The sequence below is a fragment of the Stenella coeruleoalba genome (assembly GCF_951394435.1).
Source record: "Stenella coeruleoalba genome assembly, chromosome: 1".
NCBI classification, from domain to species: Eukaryota; Metazoa; Chordata; class Mammalia; order Artiodactyla; family Delphinidae; genus Stenella; species Stenella coeruleoalba.
In genome coordinates this window covers 181,922,834-181,948,768 of record NC_137169.1, presented here as the reverse complement: position 1 = coordinate 181,948,768, position 25,935 = coordinate 181,922,834, and the positions used below count along the sequence as shown (strand labels likewise).

At 39.2% G+C, this 25,935-nt stretch overlaps 1 protein-coding gene across 12 annotated transcripts in view; it reads left to right on the top strand.

Annotated features, from left to right (window-relative positions):
* Positions 1–25,935, top strand: part of RABGAP1L (RAB GTPase activating protein 1 like) — a 797,484-nt gene that overhangs the window by 756,285 nt on the left and 15,264 nt on the right. For 10 of the 12 annotated variants that reach the window (XM_079939730.1, XM_079939723.1, XM_079939729.1 and 7 more), the window contains 2 exons: positions 14,394–14,486; positions 24,673–24,783. In XM_079939730.1, coding sequence (XP_079795856.1) covers positions 14,394–14,486; positions 24,673–24,783 — 204 coding nt within the window. Of the gene's footprint in view, positions 1–14,393; positions 14,487–14,673; positions 14,972–20,791; positions 21,086–24,672; positions 24,784–25,935 lie in introns of those variants that run through there. The other 2 variants (XM_079939733.1, XM_079939724.1) reach the window with 2 other exon arrangements.

The following is a 25,935-nucleotide window of genomic DNA, read 5'->3' as shown; positions in this document are numbered from 1 at the left end:
GTTGCTGTGCGTGGGCTTTCTCTAGTTGCAGCGAGCGGGGGCTACTCTTCGTTGCAGTGTGCAGGCTTCTCATTGTGGTGGCTTCTCTTGTTGCAGAGCACGGGCTCTAGGCACGCGGGCTCAGTAGTTGTGGCTCGTGGGCTTAGTTGCTCCGCGGTATGTGGGATCTTCCTGGATCAGGGTGCGAACCTGTGTCCCCTGCATTGGCAGGCGGATTCTTAACCACTGCTCCACCAGGGAAGTCCAGGGACAAGACTTTTTTAAAAAGATAGTTCTAATGTCAAATATTCTACCTTCTAAGTCCTGTAAGCTACCGAAACAATTTAAAACTTTAGTATTTTATGTTCTTTCATATTCCAGATTGCTTCTCATATCCAGAATGGGTGCAAACATCTGTTCAGCCCATGTGCCTGCTTTTTATTTCAGAAAATATGGTCACCGAACTAGCAACTACCAAAATAGGTTCACACTTTCATCAGTTTGACAAGGACCTAGATCTTCTAATGACCTGGCTCCAGGGTATTCTTTCCAGCCTGCTCTGCAGGTACCATACACCAGGCACCTAGCTCCTCACCCAGACAAACACAGCTGTGTAGCACAATTTGTAGGCCCATGTTTTTAGACCCATGCCTTTGCTTACAGCACTTCAGCTTCCTTTATGGAATGGGGAAAGAAATAAGCCATAATGAGCTGTTCCCTCCTTATCTTGCCCCTCTCTGTAGCTCTTACAGTCCTACCCTACTGTTATACTCTCTGTATTTTACATTAAAATACTGAAACCTACACAGTGTGATATAATATGTGTTAGTTTTAGTCTACACCTTGGACTTGATTAATATTTGAAGCACCCTGATATGGGAATACACAGTCCAGGGGTAGTTGGTTAGCATTGGAAAGACCCTAATCAGGAGATAACTGCTATAAATTCAACCTACTTATATTTAACTCTACGCTGAAGGGTTTTCTAATTAGCATAAAGGATGTCAAATAATTTTTAATTGGATTGGCTAGAAATGCTATATAGGCCTTCTAGCCTTACCTGGATTGCACATAAGATTCTGGTAAGCTAGCAGTCTGAAACCTGCAGGATGGCACCTGCAGCCAAATGCGCTGGGCTTGTCGACTCTCAGCTAACAAACGATGCTTCCTGCCTGGTAGAAAGGTAGTGGGGAGGAGACGTATGGCCATGGTTATCTCCAATCCTTGGAGGCTACTGATGTCTACCAAAAAAAAAAAAAAAAAAAAAAAGGGAGAAGACGACGAAGATGAAAAGAAAACTCCTGACACTTGCAAATGGTCAATAGCAACAGCTCCCTCCAGGACAATGTTTGTTTGCATGCTAGCTCCATTTTAAAGTCTGTCCTAAATTTCCTTGTAGATTTGTGAAAATATTCTCCTCTAAGCCATAACAGTATGAGGCTCATATTTCAATGATGGCATAAATCGAAGTCTGTCGTGTATTGTAAGTTTCTTGGTGAAAGGATTGTGTCATAGCTATCTTTGTATCCCACATGGCATCCGGCATAGTGCCTTGTACATAGTAGATATTTGTTGAATGAATGAGCACATACATGCACTTCCCAATTCTGTAAGGAACAGATCCAGCATTGGGTCATGGGGGCACTGGGAGCCGATGTGTGGGTTCCCAGAGTTCCGCTAATTCAGCATTCAGAGTTCTCAAGGAGTCAGTAGTAATTGTCCATAACTACCTCAGCTCTAGTTGGCCATCAGTACAAAGATACATTGGGACTGTCATCAGTAGCAGAGGAAAGTAGCATTGTCTGTGTCATCTTCAGAAATCCGTACTCAAATGTATCTCACGTTGCTGTTTCTGCCAACTCTGGCTCTAGAGGATGACGATGGAAAAATCTTTAGGAAAATTATTTTTGTTGTTCTGTATCTCTTAGACAATTTGAGGCAGTATATATAGCTAATCAAGTACATAAAAAGGTTAAAGTAACAACAGAAGATCAGGGAGAAGAAATAAAAAAGGCACAAGAATAACACAGAGACTTGCAAAAGCAAAATAAAACAATGTTTGTAAAAATGGTAGTATCATATAGTAGTTCAAAGCAAGGACTTTGGATCTGGACTGCCTGGATTGGAATGAATCCCCACCTTGCTAGCTCTGTGACCTTGGGCAAGTTATTTACCCTTTCTGGCTCTCTGTTTCCTCCTCTGTAAAGTGAGGAAAATTAATAGCACCTACCTCATAGGTGTGAGGCTAAAATAAATTAATACATGTAAAGCATATAGCGTCCAGTGCCTGGTATATAAGGCAGTGCTCGGTGTGTTTGCTGTTTCTACAGTGATATGGACAAATCATTGCTCTAAAGGCAGAATGCTAATTTCAGTCCATTTGAAGTCCTTCTGTCTGTGTGTTTACACACTCTACCTCAAATGAGTAATCTTCATGCCTTGAATCTCCCACAAATTGGTGCTTATACTCTCTTGTGGAACTTATCACATTCTACCCTAAATAATGCAATTATTTGTAAGCTGCTTAAAAGCAAAGACTATCTTCTTTGTCTTCCTCTTAGCACACAGAAGAGTGCTTGCATAACAGCCTGGCTTACACAATAGCTCTTTAGTAACTATTTGTGGAACTATGAAGCAGACAATAGTAGGTTGGTCTGTGAGGTTGGTCCCTGGAGGCCCTGTACCTTGGGCTGGTGCCTGTGTACCTCTCATACCTCTTCAGCCTCAGCCAGCCTTTTCTCTCCTCACTGTGCTCCAGCTGACCTTCAGTCCCTCCAGCCAGCTTCATGGGCATGTGATCTGCGCGACTGCATTTGGTTTAACGCTCTACTGTCACCTTGAAATTCTCACTTTTTGGACAAGGGGCCTTGATTATCATTTTGTATTGGTCCTGGCAAATGATGTAGCTGGTCTTCCTCTTTCCCATCTTGTGCCCATCGTGCCCTCTGCTGGGAACACTCTCCCCCCCTACTCTTCACTGGCTGACTTACTCTTCAGGGCTCAGCTTCGTTGTCATTCCTCAGAGAAGCAGTCAAAATTAGATCCTTGTGCACTGTTATCCCTCCACCTTTACTTCTCCCTAAGAGCATTCACCTTATGTAAGTGCAGTATTTATTTCAATTGTGTGATCATTTCTTCAAAGACTTCCTCCCCACCAGACTGAGCTCCTTGAGGGGACACACTGTGCATTTGTTCCTGGATGGCTATGCCTGCTACACTGTATATAATCAATACGTATTTGTGGAATGAGTGAGTGAATGGGTGATTTTTAAAAATGCAAAGGAGGGATGAGTTTTTCTTCCCATGTTAAAAAGTTGGTGTATCAAAATGGCAGTGCAATCATCATGCAGTTTAATACTGCTGCTGCTAACTTCTAACCAGTTTGACTTACTACCTTTAAGGTAGTATCTCAAAGATAGGTGAATACAGAAACGTTTCCCCATTTCTCTTTCTTCCCCACTGCTTTCCTTTTCAGATAGTCTGGTATGGTACAGGTGAATCTCTCTGAAGACGGAAGCACTCAGACTGTTTTATACAGCTGCTGTTTGGCATATTAGTCTTGAATTAAATTTCTTATAGCATAAATATCTATAGCCTTCTGTCCACTGTGAATATTTTTCGCAATAGTATATATTTACTGTTGATCTAATTGTCAGTAGAAACTGACATGAAAGTACAGCTTCGGGTTTCTCAGCATCCTCAGTGCAAAGGCCAGCACTATTCTAATGAACATAGCATTTGATGGTGATAAAAAACAGTGTCCTACTTAGCTCCCCTATCATTCTTCCCCTCTGTCTCATTGTCTAGCTTTAAATAAGCTTAATTAGCTTGCTCTGAATGCATAGCTGTATCAGCTTTCTGTGGCCCAGTTTGGGGACTACATCTGGTTAATCTACTCCCTGGAATCAGACCAGTACCATTCAACATGTAACCAGATTTAGTGTATTACATACCATCTTACAGTCTTAATTTTTAGCACTCGGTAGTCATTCTGTTATTTTCCAAAACTATAATAAACATTTTAAGCAATACATTTCTAATAAAAAGCTCATTCAGAAGTGGAATTTTACATGAGATATTACAGTGGATTTTGAGCACCTCCCACCAAAGGAAAATAAAAGCATCCAGTATGGTATACCAACTAAAGATATCATTGCTTTTTAATCATTCCAAAGAGAAAACAGAATTTCCATAATTCAGCCTGAAATGGAAGTTAACCAGCATAGTGAGATAAGGATTTGTTTTGCTTAAAAACAGGTAAAATGTCTTTTTTTCTCTTTCAAGTATTAAAAAAAATTGAGAAAAAGACTTAAAAACCAACAGAAGGAATAGTTGTGACCCAGTTGCAACTGCTGCACTTGGGTGAAAAAAAAGAACCCATCTTTTTTTTGTACAAATCAGTACATGAAGCAGGCGCAACAGAAAGAAATAAATATGAGAAACAATACCCAGAGAAGGGCATTCTCAACGAAGCTGTAGGCCTCAAAAAATGTTCCATCTAAGCTCTGACTGATTCCAGTACCTTAAGGTAATTTGCTTTTAAGCTGTAAATCTCCTGGATTGTTTATGCCTCAATACTTTTTTCAGAAGCCTGGGAGAGAAGGAAAATATATCATTTCAATCTGCCCCCTCTTGAGACTTTATGGAATTTTAAGCAGGCTTCTCCCAGAGTTAAACTCCTGGTTCAATCACCTTAGGGTCTATTTGACCTTCCCTTTTTTGTTCCAGTTTGCCCAGAAAGTTCAGGGAGGAGGTGTATATATTTCTGAGCTCCTGCTTTATGCCAGGTAAGACAGCAGATATCCTAGGTTCATCATCTCCCAGTCAGGTGTTAAAATAAAGTATCTGTATCATCTTGCAGTTGATTTGCTCAGTTAGTTGCAGCAGGTGACTGATGAGGCTTAGCAAGGTCTTGGGTTTGAGAGCTCTGTGTGCTGGGTGGATGACAGGCATGTAACATACTGCAATTAAGGCTTTACCTTTGGTGTCAAAAAGGCCTGTTGGGTCAGTCATTACCGTGGTCCCTGTGCATGTCACTTAATCTTTCTCAGTGTACTCAATTTATTGAATGGGCATAGTAAACCCAGTTCAACTTCGTAAGGCTTAAGTAATATAAAATATGTTAAGTGTTTAGCCCAGTGCCATGGCATGCTGTATGCTCTTAATAAAAGGAGATGGACGTGGTAGTTGTTATTTGTGTTACACCCCCATTTTAAACAGTAAATAATTGAAGCTCTGATTAAGAGGTTTATTGCATGATATTTTATTTTATTATTTTTTTTTAGTTTTTGGCCCTGCCACGTGGCTTTTGGGATGTTAGTTCCCTGACCTTCGGCATTGAGAGTGCAGATTCCTAACCTGTGGACCACCAGGGAAGTCCCCTGATTAAGAGGTTTAAATGAATTGCTTCTATAATTACATATCTAGTATTTGACAGAGCAAGATTTCAAGTATAAACTAAGCCTGTTTAACCCCTAAATCACCCTACGTATAATATTGAGAAGTAACTCTATTGTTTAAATAATTGTTCTTGAAGCGTATGGGTTTTCCCTTATTTAAAACTTGATTTTGTCCTTATATCCAAACTGCTTATATAATAGATTCTTGAAATATTTTAGAACATTAAAAATATCAGTTTTTCCTGAGATTCTTCCTAATCTTAACAAATTTATTCTCTCCTAAAGTTTGTTTAATAATTGGTTGTTTGAAACTCAGGATGGGTATTCCCTTAGAAACCGATGATTATGTTCTCAGGCCAGTTCATAAAAGCCTCTCTAGCCTGTCTGTCGCTCTTCCCTTTCCAGCATTTGATGTTTTCATCCAGTGGTTTTCAAATGGACAGTGTATTGCCTGAGGAGCAGGCAATTTATAAAAATAGAGGTGCCTGACCATACCTCAGACCTTTTGAATTAGAATCTTGAGGTGAACGTGCTGGATCCGTCCCAGCAGGAGCAATAGCAGGCTTGAAATCCTGAGACAGGACAGAGTATGATGCGTCAAAGGAACTGAAAGAAGTCCAGTGTGGCTGGAGTAAAGACTGGTTGTCTCTAAACTCTTTTGATCGTGCATTCCTGTCAGTGAAAGGAATTTAAGCATATATCTCCAGTATATGAATATTCATTTAAAAGTAAATTATGTACATGTACTTTGATAAAATAGGCACAAGTAAAGACATTTTTAAAAGTTGAGGTTAGGGGCTTCCCTGGTGGCGCAGTGGTTGAGAGTCTGCCTGCTGATGCAGGGGACAAGGATTCGTGCCCTGGTCCGGGAAGATCCCACATGCCGCGGAGCGACTGTGCCCGTGAGCCATGGCCGCTGGGCCTGCGCGTCCGGAGCCTGTGCTCCGCAACGGGAGAGGCCACAACAGTGAGAGGCCCGCGTACCGCAAAAAAAAAAAAAAAAAAGTTGAGGTTGAAAAAAAGAAGTAGAACTGAAATTTTTAATAATTGCCTTTTGCCTTTTCCATGTTTTGGATCCTTTTATGTACCCCTTGGGATGGGTGAACCCCACTTTTGTGAAATATAGGCATAGAAAGTGAGGGAGAGAGATAGATAGAGACCAGATCCTATAGCACCAGCAGAACTATGTCAAGTATTTTTCTCTTTATCCTAAGCACAAGAGGCAATTGAAAAATTTAGGAAAGGGAATGACATCAGATTTGCATCCTGAAAAAAAAGTTGACTACCTTTGGGAGTAGAGCAAGCATGGACACAGGGAGACCAGCTTGGAGGTTATTGCAGTGATGAGAGGTGATTATGACTTGAACTAGGGCAGTGCCAGTGAGGTTCAAAAGAAGAAGACATGCTAGAGATATATTTGGAGGTATACACTATAGAATCTAGTGACTTACTTCATGATCACTGATGGGGGGAGAGGTCAAAGTGACTGCTGGGTTTCTGGCTTGAGCATCTGGATGAAGATGAACCATGGAAGAGTAAGTTTGGGGGTAGGGAGTGGGTTGTGTCTCCAGGTTGAAAATAATCTCAAATGTGAAACATCCAAAAGATAATATGAAATTTGCAGTTGAATTATGTAGGTTGAGCTCAGTAGAAGTCTTGGGCTGGGAACTGTAAATTTAGGGGTTGTCAAAACATAGATAATAAAGAAATTACTCTACCTCCAGATATTGTTTATTGATAGGAAAGCTCTAGAGCAGAAGTGCCAAGGAGTTCCATAAAAATAGCATACGAGATAAGATTTATAGGCCTGGAGATGAGAAATGAACAGATAAGCAGTTTCTATAAAATGCAAGTGTCTCTTAAAGTTGCTACAGCATTGGGACCAGACAGCTTATATTACAACATGGTAAAGAAAGTAGAAATCAATATTTCAGAAGCTTTCATAGATACTTTGATGAGCACACTACATTGAGGAGTGAGCCGTGAATGCCGGAAAGTGACTCACTTCATACAATTATTCATGAATGAGGACAGGAACCTGTCACAGGTGTGTGCACCATTAGGCTTGAGTAATTGGGGAAACTGAGCATGTCCAATGAAATGAAAGGAAGTGCAGCACTGTGGACTAATGTGTGGATTCAGGAAAAGAATGCCTAGTAATTTGATGTCTATAAGGCTTGGGAGTTATGTTAGAGTTACAGCAAGAGATAAATACTTTTCTTGTTCTCACTCCCTTAAACCATTGTATTCTTTAAGTATTGGAATATCACTAATATTGCCAGAGGCTCAGTGTCGTGTGAAATGGGTGAAAGGGGGTCAAAAGGTACAAACTTTAAATAAATAAGTCATGGGGATGTAATGTACAGCATGGTGACTATAGTTAATAATACTGTATTGCATATTTGAAAGTTACTAAGAGAGTAGATCCTAAAAGTTCTCATCACAAGACAAAAAATATGTAACAATGGAGATGGATGTTAACTAGACTGACTGGTGATCATTTTGCAATATATACGAACATCAAATCATTAGGTTGTACATCTGAAACTGATATAATGTCATAAGTCAGTTATACCTCAATAAAAAAGAACACAATGAATCATCATTTATAGGCTTTTATGTTCTCTGAAGGTTTTTCCCCCAGTACCCTGGGGTAAAATCAACTCTGTTCCCCTCCTCCTAATGCTAAAAGCTCTAAAAGAGTCAGAATAGCTTCTTTTGCTGAATACCATGCAGAGGGTTAAGTGAAGCCTATAAGGACATGCTCCCTCTTCTTAGATGTCTTCTCCTTTCGATTTCTTCCCATCTATTTCATTCCAAGTCCTTTGGGCTTCTGCAAACTGACTTAGAATTTTCGGTTCCCACTGATCCACCTTCTGTCCACAGATCTTGGTAGGTCTTCACGGAAGTGACTCTGAATTAAAAACTCTCAGCCTGGGCTTCCCTGGTGGCACAGTGGTTAAGAACCTGCCTGCCAATGCAGGGGACACAGGTTCGAGCCCTGGTCCGGGAAGATCCCACATGCTGTGGAGCAACTGGGCCCACACACCATGACTACTGAGCCTGCACTCTAGAGCCCGCGAGCCACAACTACTGAGCCCGTGTGCCACAACTACTGAAGCCCGCGCACCTAGAGCCTGTGCTCCGCAACCAGAGAAGCCACTGCAATGAGAAGCCCACGCACCACAACAGAGTAGCCCCTGCTCGACACAACTAGGGGAAGCCCACACACAGCAATGAAGACCCAACACGGCCAAAAAAACCCCAAAACTCTCAGCCTGCGCCTCTACCCCCCATCACCAAGAAATGTGGAACTATGCTACTTATCTATTTTTTCTCTGTCCAGTGATTAATATATTAAATTGGGATCATTGTTGTTTATCCTAAGAAATTATCTGAAGTAAGAGCAGTATGTAATGGTTAATACCTTCGTCCTGTTCATTTTTTAGGCACTCAGACCTCTGACCATCAGGAAAATATTGACTAGATTTTATCAGCCTTTTTCAAAACTTGTGATTTACTTTGCCAGCGTTTGCATCTATCACTAAATATTTTTATGTTGTTTATTTCTGAAATAGAGAAGCAGATTCATCAAGCCCTGAAATAGCTCTTACAAGTGACTGGCCCCCTGTCAAAATTTAGCACAGGGAAATACAGCATTATTTAATCAGGCAAGGGAGTCTACATGAACCAGTCATAATGAAAATCCTCCCCCACTGAGGCGCTCCCCTCCACCCCAACAAATTTCCTCTTCATCCCCCTTGTACCTTTTATGAACATCTGCTATTGCACTTATAAAACTATATATGGTAATTAGACACATAATCGGCACTGTGTCTAGACTGTCAACTTCTTGAGGAGCTTTGCCTTAAACATCTGGTCGCAGGCAGTAGATCCAGGTGGTTGAAGAGGGCAGATTCTGGAGGTAGACTGCCTGGATCCCATTTCTGACTCTCTTTATTTACCAGCTGTGTATGGTCTTGGGCAAGTTATCTTTCTTCAGTTTTCTTATTTGTAAAATCCAAATAATACTTCACAGAGTTGTTGATAGGCTTAAATATAGACTTCTCTAAATTATAGCTTTAAAACTGTTAGGAAATTCTTTGACGTGGAGGCATTTCATGTTTTTCTTAATGCCGATTACTGCTGATCAAAAGCAGAGCGTCCCTTGTGAATGCAGTGCTGAAAACGTAGCATGCTGGCCAGGCCTCGTTTGTCTTCATTGATAATTTTTTTTTTTTTTCAGAAGAGGGTTTCTCTTTATTTTTTTAATTAGTTTGGTTTTAGTTTTGGCTGTGTTGGGTCTTCGCTGCTGTGCGCGGGCTTTCTCTGGTTGCAGCGAGTGGAGACTACTCTCTGTTGCAGTGCACAGGCTTCTCATTGTCATGGCTTCTCTTGTTGCGGAGCATGGGCTCTAGGCGCGCAGGCTTCAGTAGTTGTGGCACATGGGCTCAGTAGTTGTGGCTTGTGGGCTCTTGAGCGCAGGTTCAGTAGTTGTGGCGCATGGGCTTAGTTGCTCCATGGCACGCGGGATCTTCCCGGACCAGGGCTCGAACCCGTGTCCCTTGCATTGGCAGGCAGATTCTTAACCACTGCGCCACCAGGGCAGTCCTTCATTGATAATTTTTAGCACAGTGGTTTTTAGTATGAATTCCACTTCCCAAGCATCTACCCTTCATACCTTCCATCCCCCAATGCCCTCCCCTTTCTGTTTGGAAAGGTGTGTGTGAGTCCTAGGTGTTACAATGACTTGAGGGCGTGACTGACATCTAATAGGTGATATGTCAAATGGGCCTGGGATGCTAGAGGCTCAGAAATGGGAAGTGGGGTCTAACACAACCAAAAATTATTCCACCCGAAACGCCAGAAGTTCCCCCACCTTGAGAAACACTAGCGGCTCCTAGATTCTTTTCTCTAGTTAAACTCAAAACCAACTTTTCACAAAATTGAAATACTATTTTCATAAGATCAGCATATGCCAACAATCATTCCATATATACTGCAGAGTTTAGATCAGGTTGAAAATCTCCACACATGTGTTCTGCTACATTGTGTCATTTCCCTCTTTTCTCTGTTTAAATTTTCCTTAAGTTACTATAATCGGTGTATTCCAAATTTGTGACTTAAGGGTTCTATTACTCCATTAATTACTACCCCAAATTTAAGATTTATTGTTTTAAGGCACCTGAACTCCTTAAATGTATAAAAATCACATTTGATAAGCAGGAAACCTAACCAAATACATATACATGAGAAGTATGTTTTATTAGAAATAACTAATGCACATGAAATTCAAGTATTTATAAGGAGTATTCAAAATAACGTAATAAAAGTAAAAAATATGAAATAAAGTAATTCAGGTGGATATGGTTACTGAGGTAAAGATTATTAAGACAAATTCATGTAAAATTAATTGGTATACTTATATGTATATATATTTATTCTATCAGAGTCCTATAAAAACAGGAAATACGTGCTTTAAATGAAAAGAAGAGAGAGAGCATGGGAAACGAAGAATGTTGAGCATACGTTAGTCACCCCTTATCTGTGGTTTCGCTTTCCGAGGTTTCAGTTACCCTCAGTCAACTGCAGTCCGAAAATATTAAATGGAAAATTCCAGAAGTGAACAATTCATAAGTTTTAAACTTTGAGCAGTCCTGAGTAGGGTTATGAGATCTTACGCTATCCTACCCCAGTTCGCCCAGGATGGGAATCATTCCTTTGTCCATCGTATCCACTCTGTGTACACTACCTGCCCAGGAGTCACTTAGCCACCCCAGTTATCAGATCAACTGTCGTGGTATCACAGTGCTTGTGTTCAAGTAACCCTTTTATTACAGCATGTTATCTATATTATTATTAGTTATTGTTAATCTCTTACTGTGCCTAATTTATAAATTAAACTATCATAGGTATGTGTGTATGTATAGGAAAAAATAGAGTGTATGTAGGGCTTGGTGCTATCTGCAGTTTCAGACATCCCCTGTGGATGAGAGGGAACTACTGTATTCTTATTCAGTCTTCCCCTCCTACATCTCCAACTGAGGCCTGCATGATTAACCTTTAGAAAGAGTAATGCAAATTAGTAATTACAGTCATCCCTTGGCATCCACAGGGAATTGGTTCCAGGACCCCCCGCAAATACCAAACTCCACGGATACTTAAGTCCCTTATATATTGCATAGTATTTGCATATAACCTACGCAGATCCTCCCCTATTTTGTTTTGTTTTGTTTTGTTTTGGCCACGCTGCAAGGCATGTGGGGTCTTAGTTCCTTGACCAAGGATCTAGCCATGTCCCCTGCAGTGGAAGCTCAGAGTCCTAACCACTAGACCACCAGGGAAGTCCCCTCTTCCCTATACATCTCATTCTTCAAGTACACACTTACATTAAATTTATTTAATTTAAGGGGAGAGATACCTATACTGCTCTTGAGATAGTAGGTTGTTTAAATTCTAATCATTCTTAATGACTTTATGTTTTTTTAATTAAAACTACATACTAAAGAGGTTTTTAAAATTCCTTTCTTTGATAAGAAAAAATTCAAGCTCAATATTATATTACCTAAAATAAAATCAATTTTGTCCTGAAATATAGTTTTGAAAACTGTAACAGTCTGTTTTCTTTATCTCATAAACCACGGGAGTTTCATATCAGCTCTCCTTCCTCCTCCACCTTTTTTCCCCTTTTACTTTGTGCCAATCACAGGTGGATGCTCAATATCACCCCACAGCACAAGATAAATAAGCTTGGAAGGTTTCCTAGCAACATATTGTTCTGGGAACCTGCTCTGTTTCCCTGAACAAGATGAAGCCAAACATCCTAGAATCTCAGCCAGATGGGAAAGGATTAGCTTATTGAGGGGCGTTTCATGCTTTTTTTTAAAATTTCACTTTGAAATGAACCGCTTAACATAACAAGATTGACTTTTAAAAGGACACTCTTTTACATATTAAAAAAAAAACCTCAGTAATAGTTCTAATTTAAAAAATACAGTTTTAGAAGAAATTCTCTAGAGACAAGCTTGTAACATGTAATTCACTTATTGGTGAATGGATCCATTTTAGAACTATGTGGAAAATACTTCCACATAAGACTGATGTTCAGCCTGATACCCAGTGGTGCCAGTATTCAGCTACAAAAATATTAACATATTGTACTTCCTTCTCATTTTGTGGTAAGTGGCTGCTGGAGTAGGCTCCCTCCTCACAATGCCTCTACACAAATCCTCTCACTTCTCCCTTGACCCCTCCTTCTAGAGATCCGCAGGAAACCCCTGTCACTGCTTAAAACTCTGGGACTTCTTCCCTTTTCTCCTCAGCTCCAGGGCTACTTCAGTGCCAGTGATTTGCCACTTGGTCTTGAGAGTCTGGTTTTGGTTTTCAGAGTATATGATTAATACAGAGAAAAGAAAACTAGAGGAAATTGCCCCTCTCAAAGTCAAGAAAAATAATGTGGTTGCTGTTTTGTTAGCACACGATCGTGTATATTTTCCTTGTTGTTTATCGATGATCTTGAGGCCACGCAGTTGGCAGGTGGTGTTTTTCTTTCTCTTGCACTCTCGTTGGTCACAGCATACTGTTAAAGGTCTCTGGAGATGGAGTAGTAAAGGGTTAGAGTTTCTCATGCCAATATTCAGCAGTGGTTTTGCAATTCAGTGACATGCTGGAAAATGTTCTTTCTTCTAGTCTCATTGGGTAGGCGGTCCCCCCATCAGCCAGGTGAATACTGTCATCATGTGGTAATTGAATGATTTACACTACCTGACAGGTTTGGACTGTGTGCAACTTCCCAGTTGTGGTGAGAAGCAGATAATTCCAGTACTCACAGCGTTCCTGGATGGGAAGAACAAAGTAATTAGAATAAGCTGGGGGATGACACCTGGTGTCTTTGCATTTTATTTAACAAATTCTGTGGCCAGATTTAAGAGAATTGAAACTGTCCTCATCCTGGAAAACCATAAGATAATTTTATTTTCATTGGTGCTTTCCATTCTCTCTTGCTCTCTCTCTCTCACACACTTAACATGTTTTCTAAATACCATGTTTTGAAGTCGACAAGAAACAATCTGTTGAGGGCCTCCTAGGGGCCAATTACATTGGTAGGCATCATGTTGGATGCTGAGGGGCCTCAATACATGGTCCTTGCCTTCACTGAGTCCCCAGTAATTAGCCAAATAATGCGCTTATCTTTTAAAAAATTTTGATAAATTTATTCTTCATTTCAAGTCATTTACGTTAGGACCTAAACGTTAAGGAAAGATTTTGATGTCTAAAGGAATTATATAATTTTGATTGTCCAAGAAAAGCCTAAGAGTAGACTTAGTCTGTTATGTATAACATGTAATAGATTAAAATGGATTAATTTTTTGAATATTCTCTGAAAACACGGTTTTAAAAAATTCAATGAACCAGGCATTATTTTAGATACTTCGTCATTTAATTCTCCTGACAACCATTATGAAATAGAAATTTGCCTACCAATTTTAGAATCTGTTTTCTCTCTGATATATTATTAGCTCCATTAAAATTTTTTTGTGTTGCTCAATATTTTATTTTTATAAAATAATAATTCTCACTTTTAACATGTTGGGAGAGTGAATTTTACTTAAAGAAAGTTAGTTAACAGAATTAACACCACTGTTAAATACATTAACAAGAAAAAGTGTTGCTATATCAGCAATGTTGTAGAACAGACTACAGCGCATTTTGGTAAATAAAGTTTTATTGGAACACGGCCATGCTCATTTGTTTGTTTATTACCCATGGCAGCTTTTGTGCAGTAACAACAGTGGAATTGTGACCTAGATTGTGTGGCCCGCAAAGCCTAAAATATATGTTGTCTGGACCTTTACAGAAAAAGTTTGCAGACCCTGTTCTAGAATCTAGATTTTCCCCCCACATTGAGTCCAGTGCACTCCTTTAGAATGCCAGAGACTTCATTGGGAAACACATCAGAAAATGGTTTCCTAAATGATCTCCTTGACTAACATGCTTGTCCTCTAATCCCTGCAGGTACCGACCAAGAAGCTAAAGAAATATGAGAAAGAATATCAGGCAATGCGAGAGAGTCAGCTGCAGCAGGAAGACCCAATGGATAGATACAAGGTATGGGAGACAGGGGTCGCCTGTCAGAGCCAAGTGCCTTCTTTCCCCTAAAGTAGCAGCTGTGGAAAGTTTGTTCCCTCTGTTCCTTCTTGGTTGATGTAGACTCTCTGACCATGCTCAATGTCCAGGTATGTTTTCATCTCAGGAGACTCCTGAGTGGCCAACCATAATATTTCTTTTCTTTCAGTTTGTATATTTGTAGGTAACTTCACCTGTTGCATTTATACTGGGAGTCTTCATAAGAAGCTGAGAGAAAGAGAGGGAAAAAGAAAGAGAGAAAGTGGCTATCGACTACTTTCAAAAATGAGAAAAAAGGAAAATGGCAAAGTACGGTTTTAGCTGTGCACAGTCACATCCACAAAGACTTTTAGAAGGCGAACTGCTCCAAGACTGGCACAAGAATGTATCAGACTTACCTCTGTCTGTAGCCAATGTTCAAAATACAAACTCACTCAAAAGGAAAAATAAAAACCACAAAGCTATATTGAGCACAGTCATGGTGTTTGTTGCAACATTTATTTCCACAAACAAATTTATGAGTAACAGTGACATTTCATTACAGTATGCAGTTCAAGAATCAAATGATTTCAGTTTAATATCTTAGTTAATTGTAGTATTTAAAAAAATGGGGGCCAATCATAAAGATCTCCTCAATGGTAATTAGCAACAGCGTTTCCATGAAACAATATTGGGGAAGTACTGATTTCAAACTTATTTTTTTTCCAACTGAAATATTCGTGTCTCTCTTCAACATGTTTTAATTCTTCAGATTCCTACAGATACAGAATTATTCCCTCCCTCTCCACATCAGTACATTAGGACAAGAGAGTATTGTATTCATACATTGAGCACCAGCAATGCCAAAAAGTACTGCAATGACATTATTAATTAAACCACCCACTGTGGGATGACTTCTGCTTGTATAACTAGAGTTGCCTCCATGTGGTCAGAGAGCTGGACACGGGCAGCTGCAGTTACACAGTATATCTTGTCTCCGTTGCTGAATTGAATAGCATTGGAGGTTCACATAGGGGAATGGTGGAAGGAGTGTATGGATTTTGTAGTCCATACAAAAACCTGAGTTAAAAACCTGAATTTCTGAAAAAGGAGACAGAATTTGGAGTCCCAGTTGGGGGTTTTAATCCCTATGCCGTTGTTCAGCAGCTTGGACTAATTATTGAGCCTCTTCCTCATCTGTAAAACATATAGTATACACATTTCCTTGAAAGATTGTTGTGAGGATGAGGGATGTTATATGTTAAGTACCCAGCACATAGTTGGTGTTCAATAAATGGTTGTGATTAGCCTTATTAGGTCCACTGCCTCTAATTACCCAATTATTACTAGAATAATATCACCTTATTTGTGTCTGCTCCACCAGTCCCTTCATTATCTTTCTCCTATTTCTCTCAAGTATTGCTACCAGTAATCTAACATCAGTGTGTTACTGCCCTTGTTTATAAAACCAGCTGATAATAAAATCCCACATATTGCTGTGGCAGATAACTATTACCATATAAGGTGCTCATAGATAAAGTTGGAAGTTAATTTCCACCCCTCAATAAAACCAGTTTTAATGCAGCTTATGTAGCATGCTGCTTTAGAAAGGCTTGAAGTAGTAATTATAAAATATTATTAAGGATCCAAAGTGAAGCTCTCCTACTGCTTGCATCATTCTAATTTTCTTATTGCTGCCATTGTTATGAGTAAAACCTAGGAAGGATACTTCAAAATAGAAGAGAGGGAAATGAAAGACTAAAGTGGTGTATTTAAAATCAGCCTGGAACTGAACTTATTTCTTATATCCTTTTTGTGTCAAAGCAGCTATGTATAAATAAATAGTACAATGCATATTATTTCTTAAAAAGTAATTATCACACATATACTATTGATGTGTACAGTTTTTACTGAAGGGTCAAAGTAGAATTAAACTTTTTTTTGGTCTTTGTTTTGCAAACAGGTACTACTTTTAAGCTTGAATGCTCTATTTATGCATATCAGATACCCTCTATAGCTATTTCTTTTGTATTATTGTAATAGCTTGTCAATACATCATCCAACTAATATTTCTATACACTTTTTTTTTTTTTTTTTTTTGCGGTACACGGGCCTCTCACTGTTGTGGCCTCTCCCATTGCGGAGCACAGGCTCCGGACTCAGGCTCAGTGGCCATGGCTCACGGGCCCAGCCGCTCCGCAGTATGTGGGATCTTCCCGGACCAGGGCACGAACCTGCGTCCCCTGCATCTGCAGGCAGACTCTCAACCACTGCGCCACCAGGGAAGTCCCACTTTTAATAATGTCTAGAAATTTGTACTGGAGTTAAACTTGGTAAAGTTATAGTCCTCACATTATAATTACATTTTCAAGGTGACACTTGACAACATAGTGTCCAACCATCAACAGATTTGTTCTTTCAGATACTCACTATCTAGTTTAAGAAGCTAATTACAGTTGTATTCATTAAAGTAGGAAGGTGTCTTAGGAAATACATTTTAGCAACTTATAAATTTAATCCTGTCAAGAATAAGATCTGTGCCCTGGGAATAAGCACTTTATAATTCATAGTTCTTGGACTGGGAACCCGAAAATTCTCAAGAATAACTTGGGAAGATCTCTGAAGGCATTGAGTCAGAACTTATACCAGTTCACTGACAACCCCTCCTCAACCGTTAGGATCCATAGTGTTTAAAATGCCTTGTTTATCCTCTAGCTTGCCATCCGGCAAGGGAGTTAGGAAGATTGTGTCAGTTAAAAAAAAAAAAAAAAAAGAAGTCCAGAAATGTCTTACCTTAAGATATTCCAAGAGATTTTTTCAGCTTGATACTCTTTCTCTTGGGCATGGTAGGGTACAGAAAGAGGATAGCTCTCAGTAGTCACATTCTTGCTGTAGCTATCTAAACATGTGTTTTGTGTCTGTTTTTATGATATATGCAAACATCTACTTCTGAGGTTATGTCACTGTGCTCACCTGTATCTAACACTTGATGAAGTGGTGTTGGTATAAATTTAAATTTTAGAACCCTAAGCACAATGAAAATGTTCTGGAATTTGATAGTGGTGACAGTTGTACAACTTTGAGAAGGTAGTAAAACCACTGAATTGTATATTTTAAAAAGATGAATTTTATGGTATGTGAATTATATCTCAAAAGAAAAAAAAAATCCAAGCAAGATGTCTGAAGAGAATTGGCATCTGCCTGCCATCTTTTTTTTCGTAAACCTCAATCACACCGGAGGTACCTGTGCACAAGCCATACTTGTGGGAGGGAGACCTCCTGTCAGAACTGGAGCTACTCAATGAGTATAGATCTTATGTGTACTTATATTTATAAGGCAAAGGCCAACATAAGTGGGTGATGCGTTCATTTTTATGTATATATACATACGTGTGTATATATATATATGTAGTATATACGCATACATATATACATGCACACAGACATAAACATATAAATAGATAATGCATATATATATATATATATATATACACTGCCAGTGCTACCTGGTGTTGGCATCAGTTTGTATTTGAAACCAGTGAGCTCTATAATGACTGCTTATAGCCTTTGGTGTACTCTTTCTGTTTATCTTCCTGACTAGATTCCAAGACACAGAAAGGAAACTTTATGGGAAGAAGAATATACAGTATTTATTCTAAGCCTCTTTTATTGTCCTTCTTAAGTTTGACCTGGCCCGATTTGTGTAGTGGTATTTATCTGCTCTGATATTTTGGTTTGTAAATTTATTTATAGATTTCAAGTGAAGTGAAATGCAGGATGAAGATTTGTCTGTAGAAGTACATCATGTATACTTTTATCTTCATACAAATCCCCAGAAAACAAACATTCATGGATATGTGCAGCTGTTTTAGTCATTTTAAAAATTAGTAGCCAAGCCCCTAAAAAGCAGCTATCAACTTCAGAAATTAAAATATCATTTGCTATTTTAAGGTGATGAGTTGTTTTCATTTGGGGGAAGTTAGTTTTCTAATGATGTAATCTATTGATGACAATTTTAGAGAACTACAGTCTTCATCTGTCTTTAGAAGATGACATGCTTTTCTTGTTTAATTAAAGAACTACTTGTACAAATGTGGGTTAAACCATCAAAAAGCACAGCTAATTAATTAAATTCAGTGAATCTCCCAACGTGTAATGAAGGTTATGTTATTACCTGTTCTAGATGGGCAAATCCTAGAAAGAATCAGGAATGCTTAAACTCTCTTGGGTTTGGGAGACAGTATTATAAATATATAGTTTCTAATTGAAGAATCTTATCTATGTTCAGTATAATTAAATCTAGAATGTTTAACTTCTTTCTTGAGGTTAGACATAGTACATTTTTTTATCAAAATGTAATTCAAATAGAAGGAAAATGATTCCTGTAAGTTCACAGAAGGTTTTTCTTGCCCATACTAATTTTTGTAGAGCAGTCATCCCCGCATGTGATTTAAAATTAAGCTATTTAATTATAAATAGCACAAACAAGATTTTCTAAATAAAGCTTAACTTGTAGTATTTGCTATCCTTACATATCTAAGGAAATAATTCAGAACAATTGTCACATTTTGTTTTTAACTTGATAAGTGAAGAAGTTTATGCTAAACATACGTGGAAAAAAAGACCCCCACCTTTTTTTTTTTTTTACTGTATTGGACCCTTCCTTACTCAGAGAAGTCAATATAAGTGAATCCATCTTTGAAAAGTATTTTTCTTCCAATGGAAATAAACTTATTATTTTTCACATCACAGAGATATTGCTGGCTTTTGGAAATAGTTATGTTATGAAATCATGTGCTTTTAATGAACAGTGATAGTCAAGAGGATGATTTCTTTCTGCCTCTGACAACTTAATGATAAACTTCAAAAGGCTGCCACTCTTTCTTTTTGCACGTGGGTAACTCGATGAACTCACTGTTATAGGATTGTGGAGAAGGCAAGCCTAAGTTCTCCTGATGCTTCTCGAGCCACTTAGCTAAGAAGGAGCAGGTGGTTTCTGATGATGCTTGTCTGCTGATTGAGTTATACTTAACAGGAGAGGCATAAATGTTATGCATATTAAGAATCTCTTGGTATATTTATCAATGATCTTCAGAATTCTCCAAAAATTTTCTTCAATTTTTAGTACGTCTTGTTTCTTGTTAAAGGAGTCTGACGGAGAAAATTACATCACATTCCTATGTTTCTACGTCATCTAACCCATTTGCTTTTTAAAAATTTGATTTGTATGCTAGAGTAGTATAGGGATTTGCAAACCATACGGCCGGTGGGCCAAATCTGGCCCACTGCCTGTTTTTGTAAATAAAGTTTTATTGGAACACAGCCACATGCTTATTATCTATAACTGCTTTTGCACAACAATGACGGAGTTGAGTAGCTGCAACAAAGACCATATGGCCTGCAAAGCCTAAAATATTTACTGTCTGGGCATTTACATTAAAAGTTTGCTGACCCCTATGCTAAAGAGTAATCTAAGATTGTTCTTAAGTGCTATGAGAAATGCGGTCTCGTTTGCCAACTGCCAGTTAGTTCGTACTGACAAGATTTTCTCTTTAGCTTGGCATTTAAAATTGTTTAAATTTCCACCAGAAAGATAAAACTGGATATGCTGGGTAAAGTAGGAGCATAAAATGATTTGAGACATCCAGATTTTCTTTCTCAAATTTCATCTACAGATAATGTAGACATTTAAACATTTCATCTATAGGCATTTGTCTTTGAATGTCAAAAAACTGTTTGATGAAATTTGAAGATGATGACTGTCAACTCTTTTGAAAGAGGCATCCAGAAGAAAAGATGTGAGAGTTGAGTGTGTTGTTGCTAATAAAATTGCACTGGGTCTTTTAGGAAAACATTTTCTCCTGACCCTTAAATGTCTTTAAAAGTCTGTGCCAAGAATTCATTATAGCAGCAGACAGCACACCCAAAATACTGAGCTAGAGTTATAAAGCTGCCTCCTGCCCCATCATTTTTTCCTTTAGGCTGAGTTTATTTTCTTCTGATTGCCAGTTCACATTTCTCTGGTGTCTCATCTTGGAAAAAATCACATTCACCATTCCTTATACTGCTTCACCCAAACTCCAACCCCCAGACACAGAGGAGAGCTGAGATCCATTTTTCTTTTGCATTCCCCTGCCCAGCAATTTCATTCTGTTGCCTGAAGATGAAATATTTTGCAATGTTTCTGACTTTGTCATGTAAGGAAGTTCCTTCCACCCAGCTCTAATAACAGTGTAAACAACTCACACCGTAGTTGCAAATAGTTCCACAGACAGCGTTTTCATCAGTCATGCAAACTGCAAATAACAGCGTGGAGAGGGCGGAGTTTAGTGTATCAGTCTTCCTGAGTTGAGACTTTGCCCATTGGCTGCCTCAAGTATACTTTCTTGCATCAAATGTTAGCTGTCCTGGAGAGAACTTAGAGTAAATGACACTCTAAGGAAGAACAGAAGAGCAAAATAGCATTAACAAGCGTCTGTTTTTGTTATTGCCATTTCCTAATTGTATTAGTAGGTGTGCAATTTCATTGGATATTCTTTTTTTTTTCAATTGTCTTTGTACCTATGATTGAAAACGGTAGTTGGTCTATGGCTTTTCAGGAGGTAAGTTTTTTGTCTGTGTATGTCTGTAATATCAGCGTCTGTCTCTCTGAAAAATGCAGTATCCTCCTCCCCAAAGTTACTAACCCAACTTTCCCAGCTGCACATCTCCTATGCAAGAGGGGAGGGAACTAATGAGGAAAGTTGTTGTCTGCTGTTTGTTCGAATGTTGTTAATTGTGTGACATGGAGGAGGTTTCAGACAGTGTGCTGTGAATTTTAAGGGTTATGTAAGCATTGTCTCCTGTAGCCTTTTCCAAAAGGCAAGGGAAGCGATTTGCCTGTGTTGTTTATGGGCTCTGAGCGTTCAGCACATCCGCTTGTGCAGACTTACGGCATGCGAGTATCTCTGCACCGGCTGAGGTTATGGGGCCACTTCACGTCTTTCTCGGGTGGGCCGCCCTTGCCAACATTTCAGAATGAACCAAGCAAGATTCCAACCTTTGCCAAAGCTAAACTGTCTTCTTTATTCTAGTATAAAGGCAGACTTTTTCTTCAGTCAGTTCTAAAAACAGTTTTGGCTCCCTGGGAAAGGCTGGAAAAGACAGCCAAGTCATGTTGTCTCTCTTTAACCCTTGGTAAGTGTGGGCGGGTTCTTCTTCATAGAAAATCTCCACCTTGCCCCGCCCCCAGCTTCATACTTTGGAGGACGATACTGCATTTTTGGCCCCAGAGCTTGCTTTCCCACGTGTCTGAGTGCAGAGCAGGAGTTGCACACTTTCCACTGTGCTGCTTGCTTTGCACACACTGAACTGAAGCTTCTTGCTAGAGCAAAAGCCACTAGGCTTGCCCCGTAGGCTATTTTGCTTTTTAGGGACCCTCAGACACACCTAATTTCTCCCCAGTCTTCCCCTATCCACCCCACCCCCTTAGCTATGTGTCTGCGAGGAAAGTTTTGAGTTGTGACAGTCATGGTAATGGGAAGTGACCAGTCAGGTTTCAGCCAAGCTCACACCTCTTTCATATATAATATAACATAACCCATCAGACATGTATCTCTAATCAGTAGTGAAGTAGCTCCTGGTGCAGTTTTTAAGTACTTTGAACAAAGTGCTTTTCCATAGCGTTGGATGACTTTACCTGGAGGTTATTTTAACTTGATTCTAAGCCTATATCACTGTAACCTGAAAAACTGGTAGCTGCAACATTTTTCGCTTGTGCCAAATTAACGCAGTGTAAATAAGTAGTTGAGGGAGCTGTTTGTATCTTGGAGACCTAAGTACGACTTCAGTAGAAATAGGGCACTTAAGAATAGGTATTCGAATAGTCTTATCACGGTCTCTTTTGAGGGGATTTATCAAGAAATGAGAAAAATCTCTTCCCTGTCTAAAGCAGTCTGCCTTGTGAAATATGGTATGATGAAACTGTGCTTGGTATTGCTGCTTGTTCCTGGCAAGGAGGAAATTTGTTGGAAAAGTTTTTGAACCATATTTTTTTAATCTGTTTCCAACAAGCATGTAAGTTGTTTCTGTAAAAAGGGGTAATAGTTTGATATATCAGGACGAAAGACTAATCTCTAGCCCCTGCTAGAATCTGGATGACTTCAGCAAAGATTGAAAGATTCAGCTGTAGACACCCTGGCTATTTTTATATTTTAGTTCCCACTTTTATTATGCTTCTATGGGAGGGTAGAACTTCTGTGGATTGAGGAGACAGACAGAATTTGATGAGTATAATTTGCCCCTACAAATATGTACACTGTCTTTTCAGGAATATCTTGGGAAAGGGTTCCTGACAAGGCGTCCTTTTTTGTGAGGGGTTACATTGTATCTTGGTCACAGAGGACGATCCATTAGGGTTTCACATAGAATATGAGCTTCTAATAGGAGAAGACTTAAAAAAAATTCTCATTTTGACATTTTATCCTTTCCAATGGAATTGAAATTCTGAATTGCTTTTTATTTCCTAAACAACTTTTTAAACATGTGTATTATATATTCATTGTAGACAACTTGGAAACATTTTAAAAGCACAAAGACAACAGTTAAAATAATCCACTACCCAGAGTTAATGTTATTTATGTTGTTATGAAAATGAGATTTTCCAGTTATTTCTTTTTTTCCCCTATAAAGTAGCATAAGCATTTCTCCTGTCATTAGAGAGATATTTTTTACTTATATTTTAACACTGTATGGAATTCTATCATTAATTTATTTAGAAGTATTTAAGATTGTTTTTTTTTCTTTTTTAGTAGATCTCTTTTTCAAAAATGTTTTGACTGTTCCCAACTGTTCCAGTCTACCTTTAACAAAGGAGAAGGCAGCAATTGACCCTGTTGGCTGGCTGTAGTCAAAGTGCACGTTTGTTCTTTGGCTTCTTTGCTGGCCCTGTTTTTGGATCCTCTACCTCCTTGAAAGTCTCAGGCTTTGCCCTTACCATCTGCTTCTTAGCCCTTTTTAAAAAACAAAAAGAAAAGAAAAAGAAATCAGGGCTCTTCTTTCCATATAACAAACTCCAGGTGGTTCTACAGAAGATAAAATTCACTCCCTGCCCCCCTCCCCGCCTTGCCTCCAGTATGCTCTGATAACTATCTTCCAGGGCATAGATTTGTCTTCTGGTTGTACACCACTGCTTTGTCTGAGTTTTTGCCATCCTTGCAGAAAACACCGTTAGGAGTGTAAATCTGAAAAACAGGAAGGTCTTATCACATTGATGTTTTTCCTGTCAGCTCTCTTTTGAATCTTCCGTAACTGCTAACAATAGCAGAGACAGCACTTTTGATACTTTGGAAGGGAGGACGCTAAATTGCTATTCAGAAAACAGAGTGAATGTACACAGTTCATAATGACTGGTGAAGGGGAGATCTTGCTTCATAAGAATTAGTGGCTTGCTTTTTTCATCATATAACCGTTTCAAATTTTTTTCTAGGAGTTCAAGGGGAAAAAAACAACTCAGCAATTTATTTTACCCAGAACCTTTTAATCTGAAGTTTTTTAAAAAAGCAAAACAAACATTCAGAGACATTATCATAAGGACAGTTGCTCTTACTAACACAAAAATTGGCGTTCAGAAAAGTAAATACATTCATATCCAAAGAATGAAAATGTCAGTTGATAGCAAAACAAATCTAAACCGTGTATCTTAAATATACTCAATTAATTTAAACTCTGATATGGGAAAAACCATTTAGAGAAATGTCTATTGGTTTCCCCCATTTCATCCTTACTGTGTCTTGCAGTTTCCTTTGAGGTCAAGGGTGGGATTATCGTGCATGTTTCAAACAAAGACTTGCCTGTGTCTGTATTCTAGGTCTATATGAAAACCTCACAAGATTGGGGGTGTGTTTGGAAATTTTGCTTTTCATGGCACGGTTCTTATGATGAAGTCCTGTCTGGAGGGCTTAAGGGACAATTGTAAGTTTCACTGGGTAGAGTTCCGCATCTGCTCTGCTCGCTTAACTCACTGTTATTTCCCAGACAGCAATCCTGCCTTCCTGTGCCACTCGCGCCTTCTCCTTTTTACACCTTGAAAAGTTCACGTTGTTGTTGTTGTTGCTGCTTGTTTTTCCTCACCAGTTCCATTTGTTTCTGGTAGTATGTCCAGGCACTAATGCCCTAATACCCACCTCTGGTTGTTGCTCTTTTTCTGCAGAGGGAGAACCGGAGATTACAAGAGGCCAGCATGAGGCTGGAACAAGAGAATGATGACCTTGCCCATGAACTAGTAACCAGCAAAATTGCTCTGCGGAATGACTTGGATCAGGTAAACCTGTCCTTCACTAGGCGGAAATAAGACTATGACAGCCTCCTCCGGGGCAAGGACTAAGTTGCTCTCAGGGCAGTCCCACCAGGGCTTGCTCTGTACTTGACCCTGAGTGAGCTGCCTGATGGGTGAATGGGTGGGTGGTAAGTGGGAGGGGACTGCTGTGCTCACCGGAGATGGTGGAAAACGCAAGCTTTTGAGATAGGTTTCGGTCATTTCCAAGCAGCATGTGCAGCATACTTAAACAAAAAATAGCTCTATGCTTCTCTGGTGTCTCTTCTCTTAATCTCTACTTTTCCTAAACCAAGGACTGCCAGCATCATTACCTGAGACTGTCAGTCACCAAGAGTATACAGTGCCACTCTAATATCTGTAGGCACTGTACTTTTTTGTTCCAAAAAGATTTCTCATCTACAGTAAATGTGAGGATTTTATATGAAGTAGGTACACTGAGATGTGTATTGTTGGATTGACCGGCATCCTAGTGGTTGAGAGCCAAGACTGCCTGGGTGTGCATCCTGGCATCACCACTCACTAATCATGTGACCCAGGGCCATTCTTAACCTGCCCATAGGTTTAAAAACGTGTTGACCTCATAGGGATGATGTGAGAATTAAATGAGGTAAAGCACTACAAGAGTATATGTTCAATTAACATTAGCTGTTGCTAGGAAGCCCTTAAATTCTTTAACTTCCTTGTCCTTTCCAACAGTACTCACAGCTTTAGGACTTACTGTTTTTTCCATTGGTTGTGTTTTTGGAAATAATTGGCAATATAGAAGGAATCTTGCACAGATTTAAAGCCATCACTCTATTTTCTGACTTTTAAAAAGCCCATATTCCCAATGGTGCAGGGTCAGAAAAGTTGAGACTTAGCTGGTTGAATCTGTAAAAAAGAGGCATTACCTGTGCTCTGGCTATGCATTGACAATATTTAAAATACAGATCCGTTAATAATATAGATATGATTGGATGTTTAGAATTGCAGGAATGTTTTTAATGTTTATAAATGGTCCCTGCCACAACTCCTTTTCCCAGATAAACAGCTAATTTTGCAGCTCAGAAGTTTTAGCCACAGTAAGATGGGAGATAAAACCACTGTTAAGGAAAATTGTGCTGAAGGGGGAGAGGAGGAAGCTGAAGGCGTCAACAC